Below are 20,627 nucleotides of genomic sequence, written 5' to 3'. Positions count from 1 at the left end.
AGAGGTGAGTGGGTTGCACTTTTTCCTGAGCTCACATGACTTTGACATACCTGTCCTCCAATCTATGACAGTGCTATTGACATGGGTTCTGAGCTGCCTTGTTGTGCTGCAGAGAAAGTGACCAGAAGTGGGCAGATCTAACATCTCTCTGAGACACACGGGAACATTCCCAGACTAGAATAAAAACCTCAACAAGGCAAGAGTGTTGGAGCCAATTGGCATGCTTGTCTTATGACTCCATAATAAAGTAATTACACTCTTGATTTTTATAAACATATAAAATCCAAAAACACTCCTCTTCTTCTTCTTAATAGAAGGAGTTTTCTTAAAGCCCAAATCTTTGAACTTTTAAAAGTGGGAGGGGAAGATAATATTCTAGGTTGTCATGCCAGGGACTATACACAGGAGAAGGGGAAAACATTCCTGGAGATCAGGGGTTGTTACCAGTGAAGACATATAGAGATCAAGGCTTACTTGGCTTCCAGGGCCAGTGCAATGATGCCCGCAGCCATTGGGGCCGAGGCCGATGTCCCAGTGTGGTTGTCTGTGCAACGCTGCCTCAGATCTGTAGTGATCTAGAAGACAGAATTGAAAAATTTAGATCCCTGAAGTCAATATGAGCCACATGCAAGTAGAAAGAAACCTACCTGTAGAAGGAGAATGGGGGGTTATGTTGAAATTTATTTTTTCCTTGTCGCTACCATTTTTGTTATCAGTTTGCTTTCAGACAATTGCCCATATTAAATAGACTTTGAAAAGAGAAGGACTTGGAACTGGACTACAATTCTGTTAAAACCAGGTCATGGAGCTGGCATTTTCCCCAAACGGTTAAGACTCCAATTAAGATACCTGTGTCTTACATTGGAGTTCCTGAGTCTGATGTCTGACTCCTGCTCTTGACTTCAGCTTTCCACCACTGCAGACCCTGGGAGGCAGCAGTGACGGCTCAAGTGCTCCGTTTCCAGGCATCCACATTGGGAAAACTGAATTCAGTTCCCAGCATGTGGTTTTGGCACAGCCCAGCACCAGCCATTGTGAGTACACGTAGTGTGAATGAGCAGACGGGGGGGGGGGGGGGGGGGGGGGGGGGGCCCTCTCCCCCTCCAAACTCCCAGTCATCTGTCTCTGTCTCTCACAATAAACAAACAAAACACTCCCAATCATGTCAGGACCAGGGGGAGCCTATGGCTCAAAACACAAGGATCATGCAAAAATCTCCTTAAATTTTGCATTATAAGGAACTCACCTGCCTCACCTTCATTCTGTCCCTGGTTAAAATTAGAGTTCGTTCATTGTCTTAAAGTTTTAAAAATTTCATTACTTATTTTATTTGAAAGGTAGAGAAACAGAGAGACATCTCCCATCTGCAGGTTCACTGTATCAATGCCCACAACAGCCAAGAATGGGATAGCCCAAAGCCCAGAGCTGGTAACACAATCTGGGTATATTCCTTTGTGGGTAGCAGGGACCCAACTGACCAATCACCTGTTGCCCTCAAGAGTTGCCCAACAGCGGGAAGCTGAAATGGAAAGAACCAAGACTCAAACCCAGGCATTCCAATAAGGAATATGGGCATCCAAGTACCAATGACAAATACCCACTCCCACTGCTTTAACAGTTTTAAATAAGCACACATGGGCCGGTGCCATGGCTCACTTGGTTAACCCTCCACCTGCAGCGCTGGCATCCCATATGGGTGCCGGGTTCTAGTCTCGGTTGCTCCTCTTCCAGTCCAGCTCTCTGCTGTGGCCCAGGAGGGCAGTGGAGGATGGCCCAAGTCCTCAGGCCCCTGCACCTGCATGGGAGACCAGGAAGAAGCACCTGGCTCCTGGCTTCGGATTGGCGCAGCACCAGCTGTAGCGGCCATTTGGGGAGTGAACCAACAGAAGGAAGACCTTTCTATCTGTCTCTCTCTCACTGTCTATAGCTCTACCTGTCAAATAAAAAAAAAATAAGCACACATATAGAATCAACATCCAGACACTGAGTTTGGTATTGGTAGCATAAAGAAAAAAAAGGACACAGTTCTTGCCCTTTGAGAACTGTTACTTTGGGAAAACAACAGGTGCTAAGCCAAGAGCCTGCTCTGCTGTAGATGGAGCCTTTGGTTGTGGACTTGTTTCTAGAATTCATAGAAATGTTGCATAGACAAACCAATACTTCCTCAAAGATTTCACATGGATATTAAAAACAAGGCTGAACCTAGTGTGCCTGATACATAATTATAGCACTATGTATCTGCTTGCATATTATAGGAGGAGATTAGCTTTTATTTCTCCATTTTGACTTTTTAATCAAAATGTGAGACCTAGATCATTTTTATTCTCTTGGCTTGAACCCAGTTCACTTCAGTTGTGGCTGAATAACACTACCATCTAGCAAGAGCAATGATTCTCAACCTTTGTTTCATTATTGTCTCACTAAGGGAAAAACATTCAATTCTCCTTAACAAGAGAAATTAAATATTATGAGATAGGATTGTGGAAACCACTGTAATATTGCTAGGATTTTTAAAAAATCCTCTCTCCTGGACAAGAAAGCATTTTGCCCTCTCGGGGCTAATATCACCTCCTCTGAGAATGGTCGAGGATGAGTTAGTGGTATTTCTGCAGTTATTGGAAGACATTAGTAAACCTGGCATCAAGTCAAGTATAATACCACATATTACAGATAAGAAAACTGACATGAAGGGTTGGCAGAAAGGAAAAAGGGGATTGAAGATGCTGGAAACAAAGCCCAGGGGCTTCCTCTGGGGAAAGTGTGAAGATCAGCTGGAAAGCAATTTGTTCTCCGGAACAGCGTTTGCCGCATGACTCCCTAGAGACAGACCCTCCCTCAGGAGTGTCGCCCGTGTCACATGAGGATGTTTCAGTGGACTCTTTTATCATCTGTCACGGATCTAGACTGACTGAGCCTGGCTGACTCAGTTTCACATGAGACCATCAGTTCTTACTGTCTTGTCTTTGTTCCTTTTGGCACCTCTTGTGTTATGTGATAGGTTTGGATAATGCTACTAGAGAAGTAGAAGAATGAACCAAAACTTGTAGAACTATATGGATATGGTGATGTAGAGAGCAGCTGTCTTCCTGAATAATTGCAGAATATGTTTGATTAAGCAGAGGAAGTTGCTTCTTGATTGACAGACACCTCAGGCCAGCCACTGGAGCCCAGTTTGCAGGATGTTTGTGTAAACAGCTCTATTCATCTAGACATTAAGAAATTTTCTGAATTTTTTATTGTGGACTTCAAAAAGGTATTTTAAAAATTGTGCTAAAACACATAACACAGATCTTACTTCTAAAAAGTTTTAATGTGTACTGGGTGCACATTGCCATACAATATCTCTAGACCTTTCTCATCTTGTAACACTGAAAATATATATTCACTGCACAACAATTCCTCACCTTTCTCCTCATCACCTGGCAACCAGCATTCTACTTTCTGTTTCTATGTATTTGATTACTCTAGATATCATATATTTGTAGAATCACATAGTATTTGTCTTTTTGTGATTGGATTATTTCACTTCACATAATGTCCTCATGTTTCACCCATACTACAGCATTTAGATGGATTTCCTTCATATTTAATGCTGAATTAATATTTATACCACATTTGCTTTATCCATTCTTCTGTTGATGGACATGAGTAAAGGATTACTTCCACACCTTGACCATTGGATATGATGTTGCAATTGCACATGAATGTCCAACGTTTTTTCAAGAGCCTATTTTCCACTTCTTCAGATATATAACCAGAAGTGGGATTGCTTGGTCATCAAAAAGGTATTTCTACATCTTCTGGAATTACTGGTGAATCTGCACCCTTATTTTCCAAAGCACTGATTCCTAAGTCAGTGCAGGAACACACCAGAAGCAGCTTGCTTCTAGCTCTCCAGATATGCTGTTGTTGAAATACGGCCTTGCCTGCATTCTTCCCGTTTTACCTCACCCCACAGTTACATTCTTTTGTCCAACTTTTATTTTTTTTCAATGACTTGTGCCTGGATTCAAGATTTTTCATGATGCTTTCCCACTTGGCTCTCCTTGCCTATTCTTCAGCTGCACCAGACACTTTCAATGCTCAGAAACAAATCCAGAATAAACACTCCAAGTGTGTGCAGCATTTTCGAGTATAATAAATAACATCTCTAGCCAACCTTAAACTTGAACAATCAAAATTTTATGGTATCAGCTTGCAATAGGCATATCCTCCATCTGCATTTAGTCACTGGGTATGGACACATATAATATATATATATATATATATATATATATATATATACTTAAATAGAAAGCTACTTAGTATATCTATTTGCCTATCTATGTATCAGCACTAATGAAGTGTTCAATACTATTAATGTAAGCATGCTTGTGGAACTGCAATCATCTTGCTGTAATTTTCTTCAATAACTTTAACTGAATGAAGCTTGAGAGTAATGAGTAGGGGTCAAAGGGTGTGGAGCACGAAGATGATGGGAAGTGGGGAAGGTTAAAAGGAATAGGGGAGAAAAGAAACAAACACATCCTCATTCCTTCTCATCCTGCTTTAAGTAGAAACTCCAGCTGGGGCATTTCAAAAGGAACTTACTGGCAGTGGTGGAGATATTTAACTGTAAATTACTGGGAAGATCCAAGGCAGGGGTTTCATCATCAAGAGATGCCACAGTATCAGAGAACTTTTATGTCTTTCTTTAGAAAGAAAAGACCACCAAGGATCACATCATGTTGAAGAAAAATGATGTTCCAAAAGCTGAACCACATGCAGTAACCCCATTAATCACGACACATGCATATAAGATCTGACAGTATAATTTAGAGGAAAGTTTCATTCAACGGTTGGTTGGCACACAACATGGGGCAGAGAGACCAGAGAATGTATATGTGAAACTAGAACGATAAAGCATTTTAACTTTAGATTCTGTTCAAAAGCGTGTCTTGGAATTTGGTCTCAATCCCAGTGGCACATCTTGAATGCTCCAAATTCCCTTAATGTACTACCCAAATGAGAAACAGAATTTTTCTCCAAAGAACTTCTCAGATTGCTCAAGACAATATCATTTGTGTCCATCAGGGTGAAAGAAACTGGAGAAGACACCAAGCTCTGAGTCAGATAAAAGTTGTGCTGGTCAGCAAATTAGATCAGTAGCAGATGGCTTTTTGGATTCCACAAAGTTAGGAATGGTATCTTTATTTGGGAAGAAGGAGTGGGTATTGCTCAGGTCTTGTCAGGCTCTTTTGAGTAGAATCATCACTTCTTTCCATCATAAGCTCTTAGCTAACACTTCACATTTCATGGTTTGAGACTGGATCTTTTATATGATGGACAGAAACTAAACCTTACACACGTCAATGAATAGCACAGAAGAAACAGATTTATGAAGCACAGCAAAATAAGTAGGAACTGGGGACCAATGAATGCTTTCTGTGTTCACAGAACTCACAAAGACTGGCATAAAATTCAATCGCACGTGACCAAGCTATACACAGTACTACTCTAAGTTGCTAAGAGTGTCTGCAAATCTGAAATGCAAATATAAGATTAACTTACAAATGTGAAGTTGGTATCACTAAAGAAGGACCCCATCTTATATCACTTTATCTTTATAATGTTCATCTCAATTCCATGGACCAACAGAGATCCAATATTTATTTGCTAAGTCAAATTGGTAGACTCAAGTTCCTTTCTATTCATTTCATGCTACACCTTAAATCCTCTCAATAATTGGTTAACACTTCGGAAAAGTCACTTCCTTTCTTTCTGCCCAAACAAAACTCACAGACACTCAGAATCAACCTTTAAAAACTATGTGTGCATATGTACATATGCAAGCCAGGGGTTAAAGTACAGACATTAATCTCACAATGATGGAATGGTTTGCGGGTGGGAGGGTGGCTATGGGGAGAAGAACCACTATAATCCAAAAGTTGTACTCTTGAAAGTTATATTTATTAAATAAAAGTTTTCTATAAAAAAAAATCTCACAACTACTATTCACCCCACTCTCATTGTTTCTCCTAAAACTACCACCATAAACAAGTTACAACAAGTGAGTCAATGAGCAAAGAGTTGTGTGTGTAAAATTACATATAAACCCACAGGGACTCTCCAGGGAAGATACTAGATTATTTGCTAGCTAAGGAAATGGAGGCTGGGAGAGGCTAAGTAATCTGCCAAAGGACACTCGCCTACAACATGGATGAGACGTGGTGACTACATTAGATTCTGAAATAGCAGTCAAGGACAAAGCTGAGTTACAGGGAGTAGCCACCTGTGAGAATGAAGGCAACAGAGCCAGACCAGCAACAACAACGGTGGAGCGGCTTTGGGGCCTAGCCCAATTCAGCAGGTGTGTAGGGTAATTCTCCTACAGGCCACAATTCAACTCAGAACTTGTCAGAAGCAAAGCTTACCATGCGTTAACATTCTCAAGAAAACATGGATCAAACTTTAAACACAGTAAACACATCTGGATTCGCTGGTTTTTTACTCATGAAAAATAATGACATTTTCTGAATCAAAAGGAGAAGCAACGATGGTAGAGAACAACCCAGTGCAAACAGTGAAAAGTGCATTACGTGGACAGGAGGGTGAACAGTGGGGAGTGGAGGAAGGATGTAGCTGCTTAGAAGCATGAAAAGCAATCCGATGAGCCCTCCACATTGGGGCTGGTCATTCAGGGTACGTGCTGGGCTACGCAGGCAGGAAGGTGTTGACCACAGTTAAATAAATGACATCAGGAGAGGGCCAGGGAGAGCACATACTCTCCAAACCTCCACTCACTCAGTTCTCTTCCAGGAGGAATATAATGGACCCCCATGTCCCAACCCTCAACGTGAATTTCTAGGAAAAAACAAGTCAAAGGCTGAACCAGCCCCCAAGAAAAGGATGATTTAATCATAGAGTGATTGTGGAGAGAGGGAAACTTTATCTCTAAAACAAAACTTGGGAGGACTTTCAGGAGGAATTGAGGGGCTACGGATAGGAGTTACGATGTTCTTTGCCACAATTGTCTTTACAGCTCTATCGTATAACAAGATTCTTGCTGACAATCCTGTGGAATGGCGACTGCCTTCTACCAACCTACCAACAGAAGGAGCTTCTCTGACCAGCTTCTCTGACCAGCCGAGAGCACCCCCGTCCCCCTGAGCTCCGTAAACACTGTTTGAAGCCCCATTCTTACAAATGTCTCAGTCATTTATTCACAAATGAGCACAGGGCCTGAAGGGAACAAAATTAAATCTCCATTCTCAAGTAGTTTCCATTCTAGCATGATAAACAGACAGAGAATACGAACATATGCACTATCACTTTAAGTAGCTGTAGGTCCACTAGAAAGAAAATTGAACAGAATGGAGGAGTAGAGAATGGTGGAGGGGACTGCCCCAGTCTTAGTGAAAACAATGAAGAAAATCTTTCTGAATTTGAGAAAATACAAATTAAGTGAAATCTGGTCTAACAGCGTTTCTGACAGGGGGCACTTTGCTCACAGAAAAGCCTTTTTGAACATCACATGAAAGGCATGACCTTGGGAGCTCAGGAACTAGCAACTCAGTTTTAGAGTTTTGCAAGAGGTCGTATTGTCTGAGGAAATTAGGAAAAGGGGTAAAGGCATAGGATTCAAAATAAGTGGATGGGGCTGGCGCTGTGGAGTAGTGGGTAAAGCTGCCACCTGCAGTGCCGGCATCCCCTATGGGTGCTGGTTTGAGACCTGGCTGCTTCCACTTCCAATATAGCTCTCTGGTATGGCCTGGGAAAGCAGTAAAAGATGGCCCAGGTCCTTGGGCCCCTGCACCTACATGGGAGACTTGGAAGAAGCTCCTGGCTCCTGGCCTCGGATCAGCACAGCTCTAGCTGTTGCGGTCATTTGGGGAAAGAGCCAGCGATGGAAGATCTACCTCTGCCTCTGCCTCTGTGTAACTCTGCCTTTCAAATAAATAAAATAAATTTAAAAATGAAATAAAATAAAACAAAATAGTTTGATGGTATAAAAAAATTAAAAAAAAAAAATAAGTGGCCAAGTAGCAAAAAATGATAGACATCTATGTGTGAAGGCACATCAACAAATTTGTGGAAAATAGGATTAAAAGATTTTTATTTTGATGTAAAAAATTTTTGACCATATTTAGATTTTTGATAACATACACTCTCCATGAACGTTTTGAAGACCCCTTGCATTCTAAATGTTTGTTTACTTTTGTGAAAAGAACACACACACAAAAGGTAATAAAGCCATCATCCTTTTTAAGATGGCCCTGGAAACAGCACATTGATTACAACTGCTTAGGCTCCACCACTGACTAGCTGTGGTATTTTTTTTTAAAGATTTATTTATTTTACTTATTTTACTTGAAAGTCAGAGTTACACAGAGAAGGAGAGGCACAGAGAGAGAGAGAGAGAGAGAGAGAGAGATATCTTCCATACACTGGTTCACTCCCCAGGGAGCTGTAATGGCCGGAGCTGTGCTGATCCAAAGCCAGGAGCCAGAAGCTTATTCCTGGTCTCCCACGCAGGTGTAGGGGCCCAAGGACTTGGGCCATCTTCTACTGCTTTCCCAGGCCATAGCCGAGAGCTGGATTGGAAGTGGAGTAGCTGGGACTTGAACCGGCACCCACATGAGACGCCGGCACTGCAGGTGGTGGCTTTACCAGGTATGCCACAGCGCCAGCCCCTATTTTTAACCATTCAAACTTTAGTTTTCTTATTGGTAAAATGAGCACAACAATCCTTCACATATTATTTTTATTTTTTTTTTTTGACAGGCAGAGTGGACAGTGAGAGAGAGACAGAGAGAAAGGTCTTCCTTTGCTTTTGGTTCACCCTCCAATGGCCGCCACTGCCGACGTGCTGCGGCCGGCGCACCACGCTGAACTGAAGCCATGAGCCAGGTGCTTCTCCTGGTCTCCCATGTGGGTGCAGGGCCCAAGGACTTGGGCCATCCTCCACTGCACTCCCTGGCCACAGCCAGAGAGCTGGCCTGGAAGAGGGGCAACCGGGACAGAATCCAGCGCCCCAACCGGGACTAGAACCCAGTGTGCCGGTGCCGCAGGTGGAGGATTAGCCTATTGAGCTGCGGCACTGGCCCTTCAGATAGAATTTTAAGTTGCAAGGAGATGATGTATTGTATGTGTGTAGTGCAGTGGCAGGCACGTTTATAGCCCTTGTCTACACTCCTGAGGAATGGTAGTTTTTCTACTTACTGCTTGTTAAATTCTTTATTGAGCTGATGGTTAAGCTTGTGATTCTAAGGTGACTTTAAAGTATGTCACTGTAAAAATTAAAAGACAAATAAGAAAGAAGGGTGGAAGGAGGGAGGGTATGAGAAAGGGAGGAAGGGCAGGTAGGGTGGGAAGAATCATTATGCTCTTAAAATCATACATAAGAAATACATGAAATCTGTTCCCTTTATATAAATTAAGTTTTTTAAAAGAAGTGTAAAAAATGGGATATTTATGACAATTTCATATAACTAGAAATGTACTACGCACAAGACATGGAGTAAGAGATATACAATTGTGTTAAATAAAAAGTATTTCACAGCATGGCTTTGAAATAACTAGTTGTTCAGATGATTTCTATTCAGCTTATAAAAGAGTTTCTTATCATTGTTATTTTGACATTTTAGATGCTTCATTTGCTGGAATAAGCTACATGGCCATCACTGACCCAAATCTAGTAAAGCATGAATGCAACACAAAGGTCTACCACTGTGCTAACAGTAATGGCAAGAAACCAAGGGGCAGACATCTCCCTGTGTTTTTAGACCCAGGGCAAAGTTGCCTTGCTTGCACACCGTGAAGAGGCAGTCTGTCCAGGACAAGTAAAATTTATTTTAAAAAAGCGCTTTCTCAGGAGAGAGGCCTTTCCTCTCTCAAAACCTCGGCCACTGTCTCTGTTCAGAGCACAGAAGTGCTCTATGAAGGAAGAATGCCAACTGGGCTCCTCTGGAGAGGCTGCAAGTGACAAAAAGAAATGACGGGCTCAGGGAAGGGCGCCCAGTACAAAGGGAGACACTGCCATTGCTGCAGCACTCAATCACAGATGCCACAGCAGGAAGTGGGCATCACCGAGGAACCACAGGCATCTGGCTTCAAAGCCTGGAGAAGGAGAGGCCCAGGCACCACACAGGAATATTCGTCATTCTGTCACCTAGAAGCAAAAGGGGTCAGCTGGACCAGAAAAGGCTGATGCTGCTGCCAGATCCACTCATGTTCAAATTGTTAACATGTTCACTGTGACAGTGCCTTTCCGGATGGGGTGGGTGGATAGACCATGGCATTTTACAGATTGGAAACAATGGAGGAGCAACAAGCCCCTCTGTTAAAAAACAGTTGGAAAAACCATGAGCCTAACCTCCCAGGATGCAGAAGGCTATGCGACTTTGGTAGCTATGGTAGCAGTGTGTACATCACGTGCCTTGGAAAGGCACTTTACTTGGTGTCTTAGAATCCTCACGGCCTATGGGAGGTTGGTGCTGGCATGACCTCCAGTTTACAGTGCGAGCAAACGGAGACTCTGCAAGAGTGCCGAGCCATTAAGCGGTCAGTGTGAAGTTCCAGACTGCTATTTCAAATAGTGTCCAAGTCTCCTCTCCCATGAGGGGTAATTTGGGACTCAAGCAAAATATGAGAATTTAAGAACTAGATCAAGAAAAGGTGTAAATGTTGAGATGAGCAAGCTTTGAATCTTTAGGCTTTCTTTGTTGGGTAGTGATGCCCAGGCATTTTGTCCCCATTCTAAAAATGCTGTCATCTAGGAATATCCCTTTTGCTTTTAAATAGGAAGACTTTGTGTCCCTTGGGTCATAGTTAATATCCATCAGTACTGACATCCACCAGTTCTGCTTCATGAAATGTAAATGAGAGAAAGGGCTTTAAAAACTAGAAACAAGAAAAAGTAAATATACAGTGAGTCAATGAAGAGAGAGAGAGCATGAGGGAGAGAGCGAGCTCACAAATACTAACTTACTCTCCAAATTCCACAATAGCCAGGGATGGGCCAGACTGAAACCAGGAGCTGAAACTCCTATTCAGGTTTCCCAAGTGACTGGGTGTTCGTGACTCAACCACATGAACCCTCACCTGCTGCTTCACAGGATGCCCATTAGCAGGAAGCTGGAATTTTGAGTGGAACCAGCATTCCAATTCAGGCACTCCAATCTGGGATGTGGGCATTCCAAGAGATGTCTTAACTACTGTGCCAAATGCTCTCCCCCAGTGTGGGTTTTGATACCAGAAGCAGCAGTGAAAAAATAGCAAAGTATCAGAATACTGCAAAAAGTTTTGTGAGGGGGCAGTGCTATAGCCCCATTTGGGTGCCAGTTTGAGTTCTGGCTGCTCCATTTCCAATCCAACTCTGTGTTAATGAGCCTGGGAAAGCAGCAGAGGATGGCCCAGGTCCTTGGGCCTCTGTACCCATGTGGGAGACCTGGATGAAGCTCCTGGCTCCTGTTTTTAGCCTGGCCTAGGCATTTATGGAAGTTATTTATGGAAGTCAACAATCACCCCACAGAGAATAACAGGACTGAAGGGATGGACATAGTTACTCTGCATCCATGGTGAGTTTGCCTTAAGATATTTTCAGACTCTAGAGGTAAAGGAGTTATTATTCTAGAGTTTTCCTGCTGCAGAAATTATGGATGCCACTCTGTACTAGTCAACATTGATCATGAATGAGGGGACACAAAGTCTAACTATTTAAAAGCAAAGGGAATATTTATACACTGTAACAATTCTACAATGAAAGCAAAATGCCATGGGAGCATTGCTTTCCAACTAAGAAAGCAAAAAGCTTCAAAACTTGCTCATGTCTGCATTTTCACTTTATGTGCACATTTTCCTTTATGTTTTCTTTTATGCTTATTGATGAATGATGGGGGTACTGACATGTATATTTTTAAATCCAGTTATTATGTATGAACAAGAGAAAGTTGAAGACAGGTATATGGGTAGGCAATTTTTACTTAAATATATCCATAAAATGTAACTGAAGAAGGTAGTGAACAGTAGCTGAGAAATAAAAATTATGACAACCAGGAATTGAGAGAAATTGAATGGGTTTGAATGGAATTCCATGAAACAGGAATGGGCTGAGTATCCCATATCCAAAATGCTTGATAACAGAAGTATTTTAAGTTTGGATTTTTCCAGATTTTGGAATATTTGCATATATGTGTATATAATAAGTTATCTTAAGGGTGGACTCAAGACTAAACATAAAATTCATTTATGTTTCATGTATGTTATACCCATGGCCTGAATAGAATTTCAAACAATAGTGTTAATGTGCCTCCACTCTGACTGCATCATGTGAGGTCAGGTGTGGAATTTTCCACTTGTGATGTTCTATAGGAACTCAAAAAGATTCCAATTTTGGGGCATTCTGGACTTTAGATTTTCAGATTAGAATGCTCAAAGAGTGACCTGACCCTGCATGAATCTGCAAGGTGTGAAAGCAGGGTCTTGGGAACATGCTCAGAGGTGTCCTGTACAGTAGCTCAGGTCCACTTCAGAAAGACAAACCTTGAGACAGTTTACAAAACCCTGATGAGGAACAAAGTGCAAACATAATGGAAATTTAGAGTCAGTAGCACAGTGCTGACCACTGTAAAAGTCAGAACTTTCTGGCTTTTTCAAAATACAGATTTATTTTGAGAGTTATAGAGAGAGGGGGAGACACACACACACACACACATACCCAGAGAGAGAGAGAGAGAGAGAGATCTTCCATTCACTGGTTTACTTCCCAGAAAGGCAAAACAGCCAGTGCTGAGCCAGAATGAAGTCAGGAGCCAGGAGCCTCATCCAGGTCTCCCATTTGAGTGTCAGGGGCCCAAACACATTGGCCATCTTCTGTTGCTTTTCCCAGCCCATTAGTAGGGAGCTGGACCATAACTGGAGAAGCCAGGACATGAACTCGTGACCAGGTGGATTGCCAGCATCGCAAGCAGTGGTTTTACTCACTACACCACAATCCTGGCTCCTAAATGTCAGAACTTTCTTAAGCATCCATGGGTCAGGTACTGTGCTAAGCCATTTTTGTAGACTTCTTCAATATTTTTGTAATAATTTCTTGTATTACATACAACTAAATGTCCCCATTTTATAAACAAGAATGTCAACACAGATTAATTTATCCAAAGTTATTCAGCTTAGTAGTGACTCAAGAGCAAAAGAAACTCATACAGGGTGTGTCTGCAACCTGAACTCTTGGTCCTTTGGCCATCTGCCTAGATTGCAGGACATGTAGGTATGCAGGAGTCCCATAAGACCTCTGATCCAGGATCAGCTTCTTGATCCAGCATGCTTTTTGCAGACCAATTCAAATGGAATGAGTATAATCTACATGGAATTCTGAGTTTCCTTACAGACTTGGTTTTTCACACTGAGTTAGTTGCACCAGTACTTAGAAGTCAAAGCACTGAAGCTAAGGTTAAAAGTCAATGACAGGAGCACGGGGCTGCAAGAGTTAGACATTGACTCTAGTCTCTTCTGTGCCAGAGGCTCACAACGTGAACACAGACCAATCACTTACCCTCAATGAAATCAAGGATTCATCACATTTGAGGCCACATTAAATGCTGGAATGTGATGATTCAGACAAGCATTTTCAGTGAATTGGTAACAGAGTGGAAACATTGAGCATGACTTGTGTTGAGTATCATCAGCTAATATGACTTCCTACTTCCATATATTACTTTTGCATATGCATTTATGGTTCCCTCTTTGTATTTCAAAATGAATGCTAAATAAATAGATCACAAAAAGCATGCAAATGTCACATACTATTTTCTTATCATAGGACTCTCCACTGCTGTAGGTTGTAGCCAGTGTGGACGAACATTCTTCCAGGTACCATGGTTTCTTTCCACTTTCTGCTGTGCTGCTAATGGAGATAGTATAGATGCTGTTGGTATAGCCATCACAGGAACAGTGATCTTTGCTTCTTCCACCATTTCCAGAGGCCCACACAAACACAGAACCAAGACCTCTCCTCCCCTGTACACAAACAGAAAAAGCTAAATGAGGGTGAGAAAAGACAAGGGTCATAGACTACATCCAGAGAAGGCTGGAATCAATATTTCCAAATTAGATATTTGCAGAAAATGCATGATGCCATTTTAAAAATGTGCTGGATTTCAGCTGTTTTTTGAGGGAAGAGGAGTTGATTTTATAAACTAAGTCATAAACATAAGAACCACCAATGAGCTGGATATTTAATGCCCAATATTTATGGATGGAGGAGAATTCTAAATGCTTTACATGAGTTTAATTGCATTGTTTCAGCAACTCACTGAGATCATTACAATGTTTCCCCCCATTGTACAGGTAGGAGACTGAGGGACAAGGTTAGGTAATGTTACTAAAGTACACGGTTACTAATGTTACACTAAGGTACAGTGTACACGGTAGGCCTAACCTTTGAACCCAGGCAGTCGGAATGAGGAGTTGGAGTGTTATAATTGCAATCACCACAGTTATATAATACTGTAAATCTTCATATTCACTGTTAAGCAGGTGCTATTGGCATCCTCATTTAATAATTGAGGAACATGAATTATAGAGAGATGACATACATGTCTATATAAAATCCCAGTACCAGTGAGCAGCAGAAGCAAATACTAACTCTACTTCTTACACGTGGTATGAACTGAGTAACTACTTCTTACACATGGTATGAACACTAATAACTGAGAGATGTTCATGGATGCCAGAAGAATTTAAGATCACATATGTTTGAGAATCCCTGGGTCTAATAAATTAATGAAGTTTCTTTAATGCTCACCACAAAATTCTCAGTAAGATATATTCTTATTTTACTGTCAAACATTCTTGATCATAGATCTCTTTAACCAGATCCTTTAACATTTTCTTACAATGCTAGAAGTTTTCAATCACATTATTTGTGCCAGAACTTGGCAGTTAAGAATAAGATAACTAGAAGACCATCCTGGAGTCATAAGTAATTAGGGACTAGAAGCAAGCAGAACATAGATATACGAAGTAAAGTGACTGTTCAGTTCTACTATGATGGAAGACTTCAGGAGACTACCGAAAAATGAGTCAAATGACAAGTATTTTTAGGGATAGGTATGGGTGACTCTCTAAAAAAATTTACTATTTTAAAATTAGGAGGGGCATATTGTAGGACATCATTTTGTAATTAGAAAGTAAGAACCAAGGTCACACAGCTGGTATAGCTGATCTTCTTTTTTCCTTTAAGGCCTTAACTTTCTGGTCACAGGTGGAAGGACAATTATTTTGGATGTTATCTTGGAACTTCGGGAAAAAGAGGCATAGAAAAAAGACAACAAAGAATCTGGAGGATCCATGATAAATTCTCCTGGAACTTAACTCTCCAGGAACAGAAAGTTTATGAAAAAATTTAACTGTCCTGAGCATAGATTTCTTTTTGACCTTCAACTTAGAAAAATGCTGTTTATGATTATATAGGAATGGCAAAAATCCATGCAGGGAGAGGGAGATGAACTTCTGGTTGTTACTGCTGTCGGGGAGCTGGGCCTGGTTCCTATTCCTCATTTTCCAATCAAAATATCATGAAATATACAGAAGGATGAAAAAGTTATCCATCCATCATAAACTAAGAATCTCATTCACTTTTTTGTCAACCTCTAGGAGCAAGGATACCACACCATCATGGTATGGGTGATCAGACTGAGAAACTCCGGGAACTCTCTCATAGCTGGACCTCAGAGAAAATGACATAGCCAGGGAAGAAGAAAGAATGTGGCAACTCATCCTTAAAACCTTGTCTATTACCAGACACTGAGGGTCTGGGAAGCAGAACAAAATCATGTTCAACCTTATTGGACAGACCGATAGGAGTTGCAAAATACCACCTGCTTTAAACAGCACCATAAAATATAGTATATTAAGAATCTAAAGGCAGTGAAAAAGCACATAAGGGGTGATTAATCACATTTATATATCTGTGTAACACTATGACTCTGTGCCTATGTATAAAATTCAATTAAGAGATTAAAAAATTTGATTTTAAAAAAATTTAATAAGAAAACAGTCAGAAAGTACTTTGTTTTCATGATATAGTTATGAATGTAGAATACAAAAATGAAATTGTAATAGTCTCCATTTATAAAAAATGTGTATGTATATATGTGTGTGTATACACAGAAGTCCATATGTGCAAAGTTACATGCATAAAGCTACCATAAAGTGACAATAGAACAGAAGTTAAGATTAGAGGTTTTTTTAATATTCTTTCTTACACCAATTTTCTCTATTTATTATTTTTATAAACAGAACCACATTAAGTGATCTACTTAGAGAGAGAACACAGAGACAATTCTTAAGAGGTTTTTTTTTGAAGACTTATTTATTTATTCAAAAGTCAGAGTTACAGAGGGAGAAGAGAGAGAGGGAGAGAGAGACAGAGAGAGAGGAGAGAGAGTGTTCTTTTACCTTATGGTTCACTCCCCAAAAGGCCACAACAACCAGGGCTGGGCCAAGCCAAAGCCAGGAGCCAGGCACTTCTTCCAGGTCTCCCACATAGGTGTAGGGGCCCAAGGACTTTGACCATCTTCTGCTGACTTCTCAGGCTTATTAGCAGGGAGCTGGATCGGAAGTGGAACAGCCGGAACCTGAACTGGTGCCTATATGGGATGCCTGCACTACTACCAGAGCACCAGCCCCTGAGAGATCATTTTTATTTTATAATATAAAGAGGTTTTACCCAGAGAAGGTTTCCTGCATATTATAGACAACAGTGGCTAACATTTCTAGAAACTTGCTATTTGCCAAGCATTGTACAAACATACTTCCACTCAACCCAAGCCCATGGTGTTATCAGCATTTTACGGACAAATAAACCATGTCTCAGAAATGCCCAATGGAGCCAGAGCCAGGCCTTGAAATCTGACTGGAGCCAAAACCAGAGCCATTAGCTCTAGGGGTTATTTCACCTTTCTCAGCCAAATCTGGCTTGGTTGAAGTTTGGCATTAGGATCTGAGAGTAGACCAGCCCTTGAGTTTTCCTCAGACATGGTGGTGGAATGAGAGCTGACAGAGAAAGGATGCATGCCTTGTTCTGGGACTCCTTAAGAGGCAAGACATAGGTTCTGATCAACATTTCCCTAGAAATCCCAAATGTAGGGTGGCTATGGGAGAAGTATGGATACTGATCACTCTAACCCGGCAGCATGTCCAGACTGCACTACTATGGAGGGACAATGACATTTCAAAAAGGTCCTCTGGGGACCCACTGGTTGGAAAGAGCTGATAGTGAGGCACTGCTGTCCTGAAAATGTCTCTTCAGGACAGAGGTGAAATCCTTGTGTTGAGATATTTTGAGAGAAATATTTACAACTGAGCATGATGAAGGGAAACTCCAAAGGGCAGTGTAGCATCAATAACCACCTGCAGGCCAAAAGGGTACTGAACAGGGAACAGTGGAAGGGGTTAATAGGAACTGGTCAGGGGGCATGCCAAACCTGTTAGTCCTGCAAGGAAGGGGGCAGGTGAATGCACCCCAAGACCCCAATATCCTCCTCCCATACTCCCATTTCTAGCCAGTATGCTCCAGTGGCCAAATCCCACCAGAAGCCAGTGAACCTGGGAGTCTGTGGACAGAGGCTGTAGAGATCAGTGAGATTTGGAGAGAAGGAGAGAGGAGACCTGAAAGGTTGAATGGGAGCTGTGTGGCCTGGTCCTTAAGGTGTGCCATGGGTGGAACTATGTTCTCTCAAATTCATATACTGAAGTTCTAAACCCTGATGTGACTATATTTGGAGAAAGTGTCTTTAGTGAGGTGATTAAGGTTAAATGAGGTGATAAACGTGATGCTTTAATCCAAGAGGATTTGTGCCCTCAAAATAGAGAGACACTAGAGAGTTCTCCCTCTCTCTGAGTGTGGGCACAGAGGAAAGGCCAAATGACAACACATGCTGTCTACATGTCGAGGAGAGGCCTCACCAGAACCCAGCTCTGCTTCCATCTCAATCTTCCAGCCTCCAGAATCGTGGGAACATGCATTTCTGTTGCTCAAGTCTCCCAGTCTATGGTAGTTGCTTACCGCAGCCTGAACTGACTAATACAAACAGGAGGAGATAAACAATGGCCCGCCCCTCCTGGGGGTTAGAGAATCCACGGAGGCTGCCATTATTCTATCCAAGAGGCAATCTGACCTTTCTTTGCTACGTGCAGGGTTTATGATTAAAACTGCAGAAACAAATGGCTAAATTTGTGGGCGGAATGTGCCACAAAGACAGCTGTGAAAGATCTATGGGGTTAATCTGAAGCAATTAGCAATTCAAAGATTTATTTCCTACAGACGCACAGGGGGTTTTCATTAGTGCAAAATATCCAGAAACTAAAACATATGTGACTAAAAAAATCTGGACATTTCTTCAAAACTCAGAGTAATTTAAGAAGAAACTTTTAACATGAGGGAGAAGGAAAGGTGGTCAGAGTATTATAAAAATAAAAGAACCTGAGACACATGATTGTTTTACTGAAGCATAGGAAATGACATTTTCTAGCTTGCTGAATATTGTGATTACAATTGGTTATTTACATATGGCTTTGTATGGATAAAGGAACCTTCAGTTTAATTGAGCACCATGTCAAAAGTTAATAAACTTAAGTCAAAATATATTGTGAAATCCATGCAAAGTTCTTTCAAGCAAACTTTAAATACTCTTTTTCAATGTATATCTAAAAGTGCATATGTTTTTTTTTCCTGTGTGTGCCAATAAAAATAAAGCTATATTACCCCATAAGCATTATAACTAAAGAATATAAAGGAACTGGATTTTCTTGTAACTCAGAAGGTCAAAAAAGGCCACTTTATGCTGCATTCCCAATTAAGTCATTTATCCCAAGTTAGGTCTTGGGAGCTTTAGAGCATGATGGAGTAAATTTCTTTCGTTAAAATGGTGTGATTGTTTTTTAGCCAACACAGTTGGGGTTTATTTGTTATTTTAATATTATTTTTTCCGTTCCGTATTGCTTAGCAAGTATTCTTAAAGGGCCATGAATAAATGAAAGAGGCTTCTTGCAGTATAAAAAAGGAGGGAGAAAGATAACATCTATTTATAAGTGGCTGCATACTGTACTGTACACTTTCACATATTGTTAGCTAGTTTAGTGCAGAAGTTAGAATAACACCACCAAGGTAGATATTCTATGGATTTTTACAGACTAGGAAAATGAGTAACATTAAGTGGTGTGCACAGCACCATATAATCAGAATATGGTGAAGGCAAGAGGAGAGACCCTGAAGCTGATCAAAACCCATGTATCTGTAAATGCACACATGAAAAGATACAGTAAACCAACTGCACAGTGAGGAATTTTCATTTATCTGTGATGTATTTCAAGCACAGCCTAAATACAGAATTTACCAAAGCCCTTCGTGGTGCCCCTCCCAAGCTTTGGTAACATTCCTTGTTTCAGAACCCAGTCCTCCCCAAAAGTCTTTTATAGGATACAATGCATAGACATGGGGTTTTTACAAATAAGGTGAGAGGAAGGAGAGAGATAAGGACACTCGTAGCTAATGACTTCATCGTTGAGATTTGAAGACAGAACTGTTCATCTTTTTAAAGCCCAAGGGTATTCTGACTCGCATTTCCAAGAAAAATCTCATTCCTTCAAGGAGTAGGATGCATTGAATTTCTAGAAAGAGGTCTAGTCTAGAAACATAACAGAGATGCAAGGAAATAAAACAAAATATCCCGAAACCCAAACAGAAAAACTCTTAAAGAACTATTGGAGCATCCACACAAAACATTTATTCCAGAATTCTAAAATATATTATTTCTTTAAGCAATTTTAATAATTTTTGAGCTATTATCATCAATAAGATAAGATGACTTAAGTAATCAGAAAAGAAATACAGTTCAGGGCCACTTCTGTGGCTCAGCGAGTGAGGCCACTGCCTGCAGTGCTGGCATCCCTTATGGGCCCTGGTTCAAGTCCTGGCTGCTCTACTCAGATTCAGCTCTCTGCTGTGGCCTGAGAAAGCAGTAGAAGATGGCCCAAGTCCTTGGCCCCTGCACTGTGTGGGAGACCCGGAAGCAGCTCCTGGCTCCTGGGTTCGGATCAGCAGCTCCATTCGTTGCGGCCATCTGGGGAGTGAGCCAACGGATAGAAGACTCTCTCTCTCTCTCTGCCTCTCTGTAACTCTGCCTTCTCTACCTCTCTGTAACTCTGCCTTTCAAATAAATAAATAAATCTTTAAAAAAAAAAAAGAAATAGAGTTGACAATTAAAAACAAATCAGAAGCAGATGACTACATGGTTCCCAGTGCCTTGGAGACTAAACTGGTATAACAGGGTGGACAAAGCTGGCTTTGGGATGCACATGGAGAATGAAGTCATAGCACAGATGTAGTAAGATGTCTTTGGGATAAGATCTTAGTAAAGCCTGAGATTTGTTTCTTTAATTAGTGCATTTGAGTAACTCGGGGCTGAGGGTAGGAAATTAATTATATGAAACTGCATTAGACCCAGGGAATAAAGTGGGCCACCCTTAACAAACCCTAGAAGATTAGAATAAGAGAGAAAAGATGTTTTTAGTGGAATAAAAAGAAAGATTTTGCTCCCGAGGATTAGGAATCTAGAATTTAAGTGCTGATTTTGCCAGGAACA

General features: G+C 41.2%; 1 protein-coding gene across 2 annotated transcripts in view; it reads right to left on the bottom strand.

Moving 5' to 3' along the window:
* Nucleotides 1–20,627, bottom strand: part of PCSK5 (proprotein convertase subtilisin/kexin type 5) — a 434,133-nt gene that overhangs the window by 227,182 nt on the left and 186,324 nt on the right. For both annotated transcript variants that reach the window (XM_062208432.1, XM_062208433.1), the window contains exons 8-9: nucleotides 13,786–13,998; nucleotides 475–575 (exon numbers count right to left, since the gene is read on the bottom strand). In XM_062208432.1, the coding sequence (XP_062064416.1) occupies nucleotides 475–575; nucleotides 13,786–13,998 (314 nt within the window). The remainder of the gene's footprint in view (nucleotides 1–474; nucleotides 576–13,785; nucleotides 13,999–20,627) is intronic.

This window comes from Lepus europaeus, chromosome 12, assembly GCF_033115175.1.
Source record: "Lepus europaeus isolate LE1 chromosome 12, mLepTim1.pri, whole genome shotgun sequence".
NCBI lineage: Eukaryota > Metazoa > Chordata > Mammalia > Lagomorpha > Leporidae > Lepus > Lepus europaeus.
Note: the sequence above shows the minus strand (reverse complement) of the source record. Positions and strands in the feature narration are given on the sequence as shown.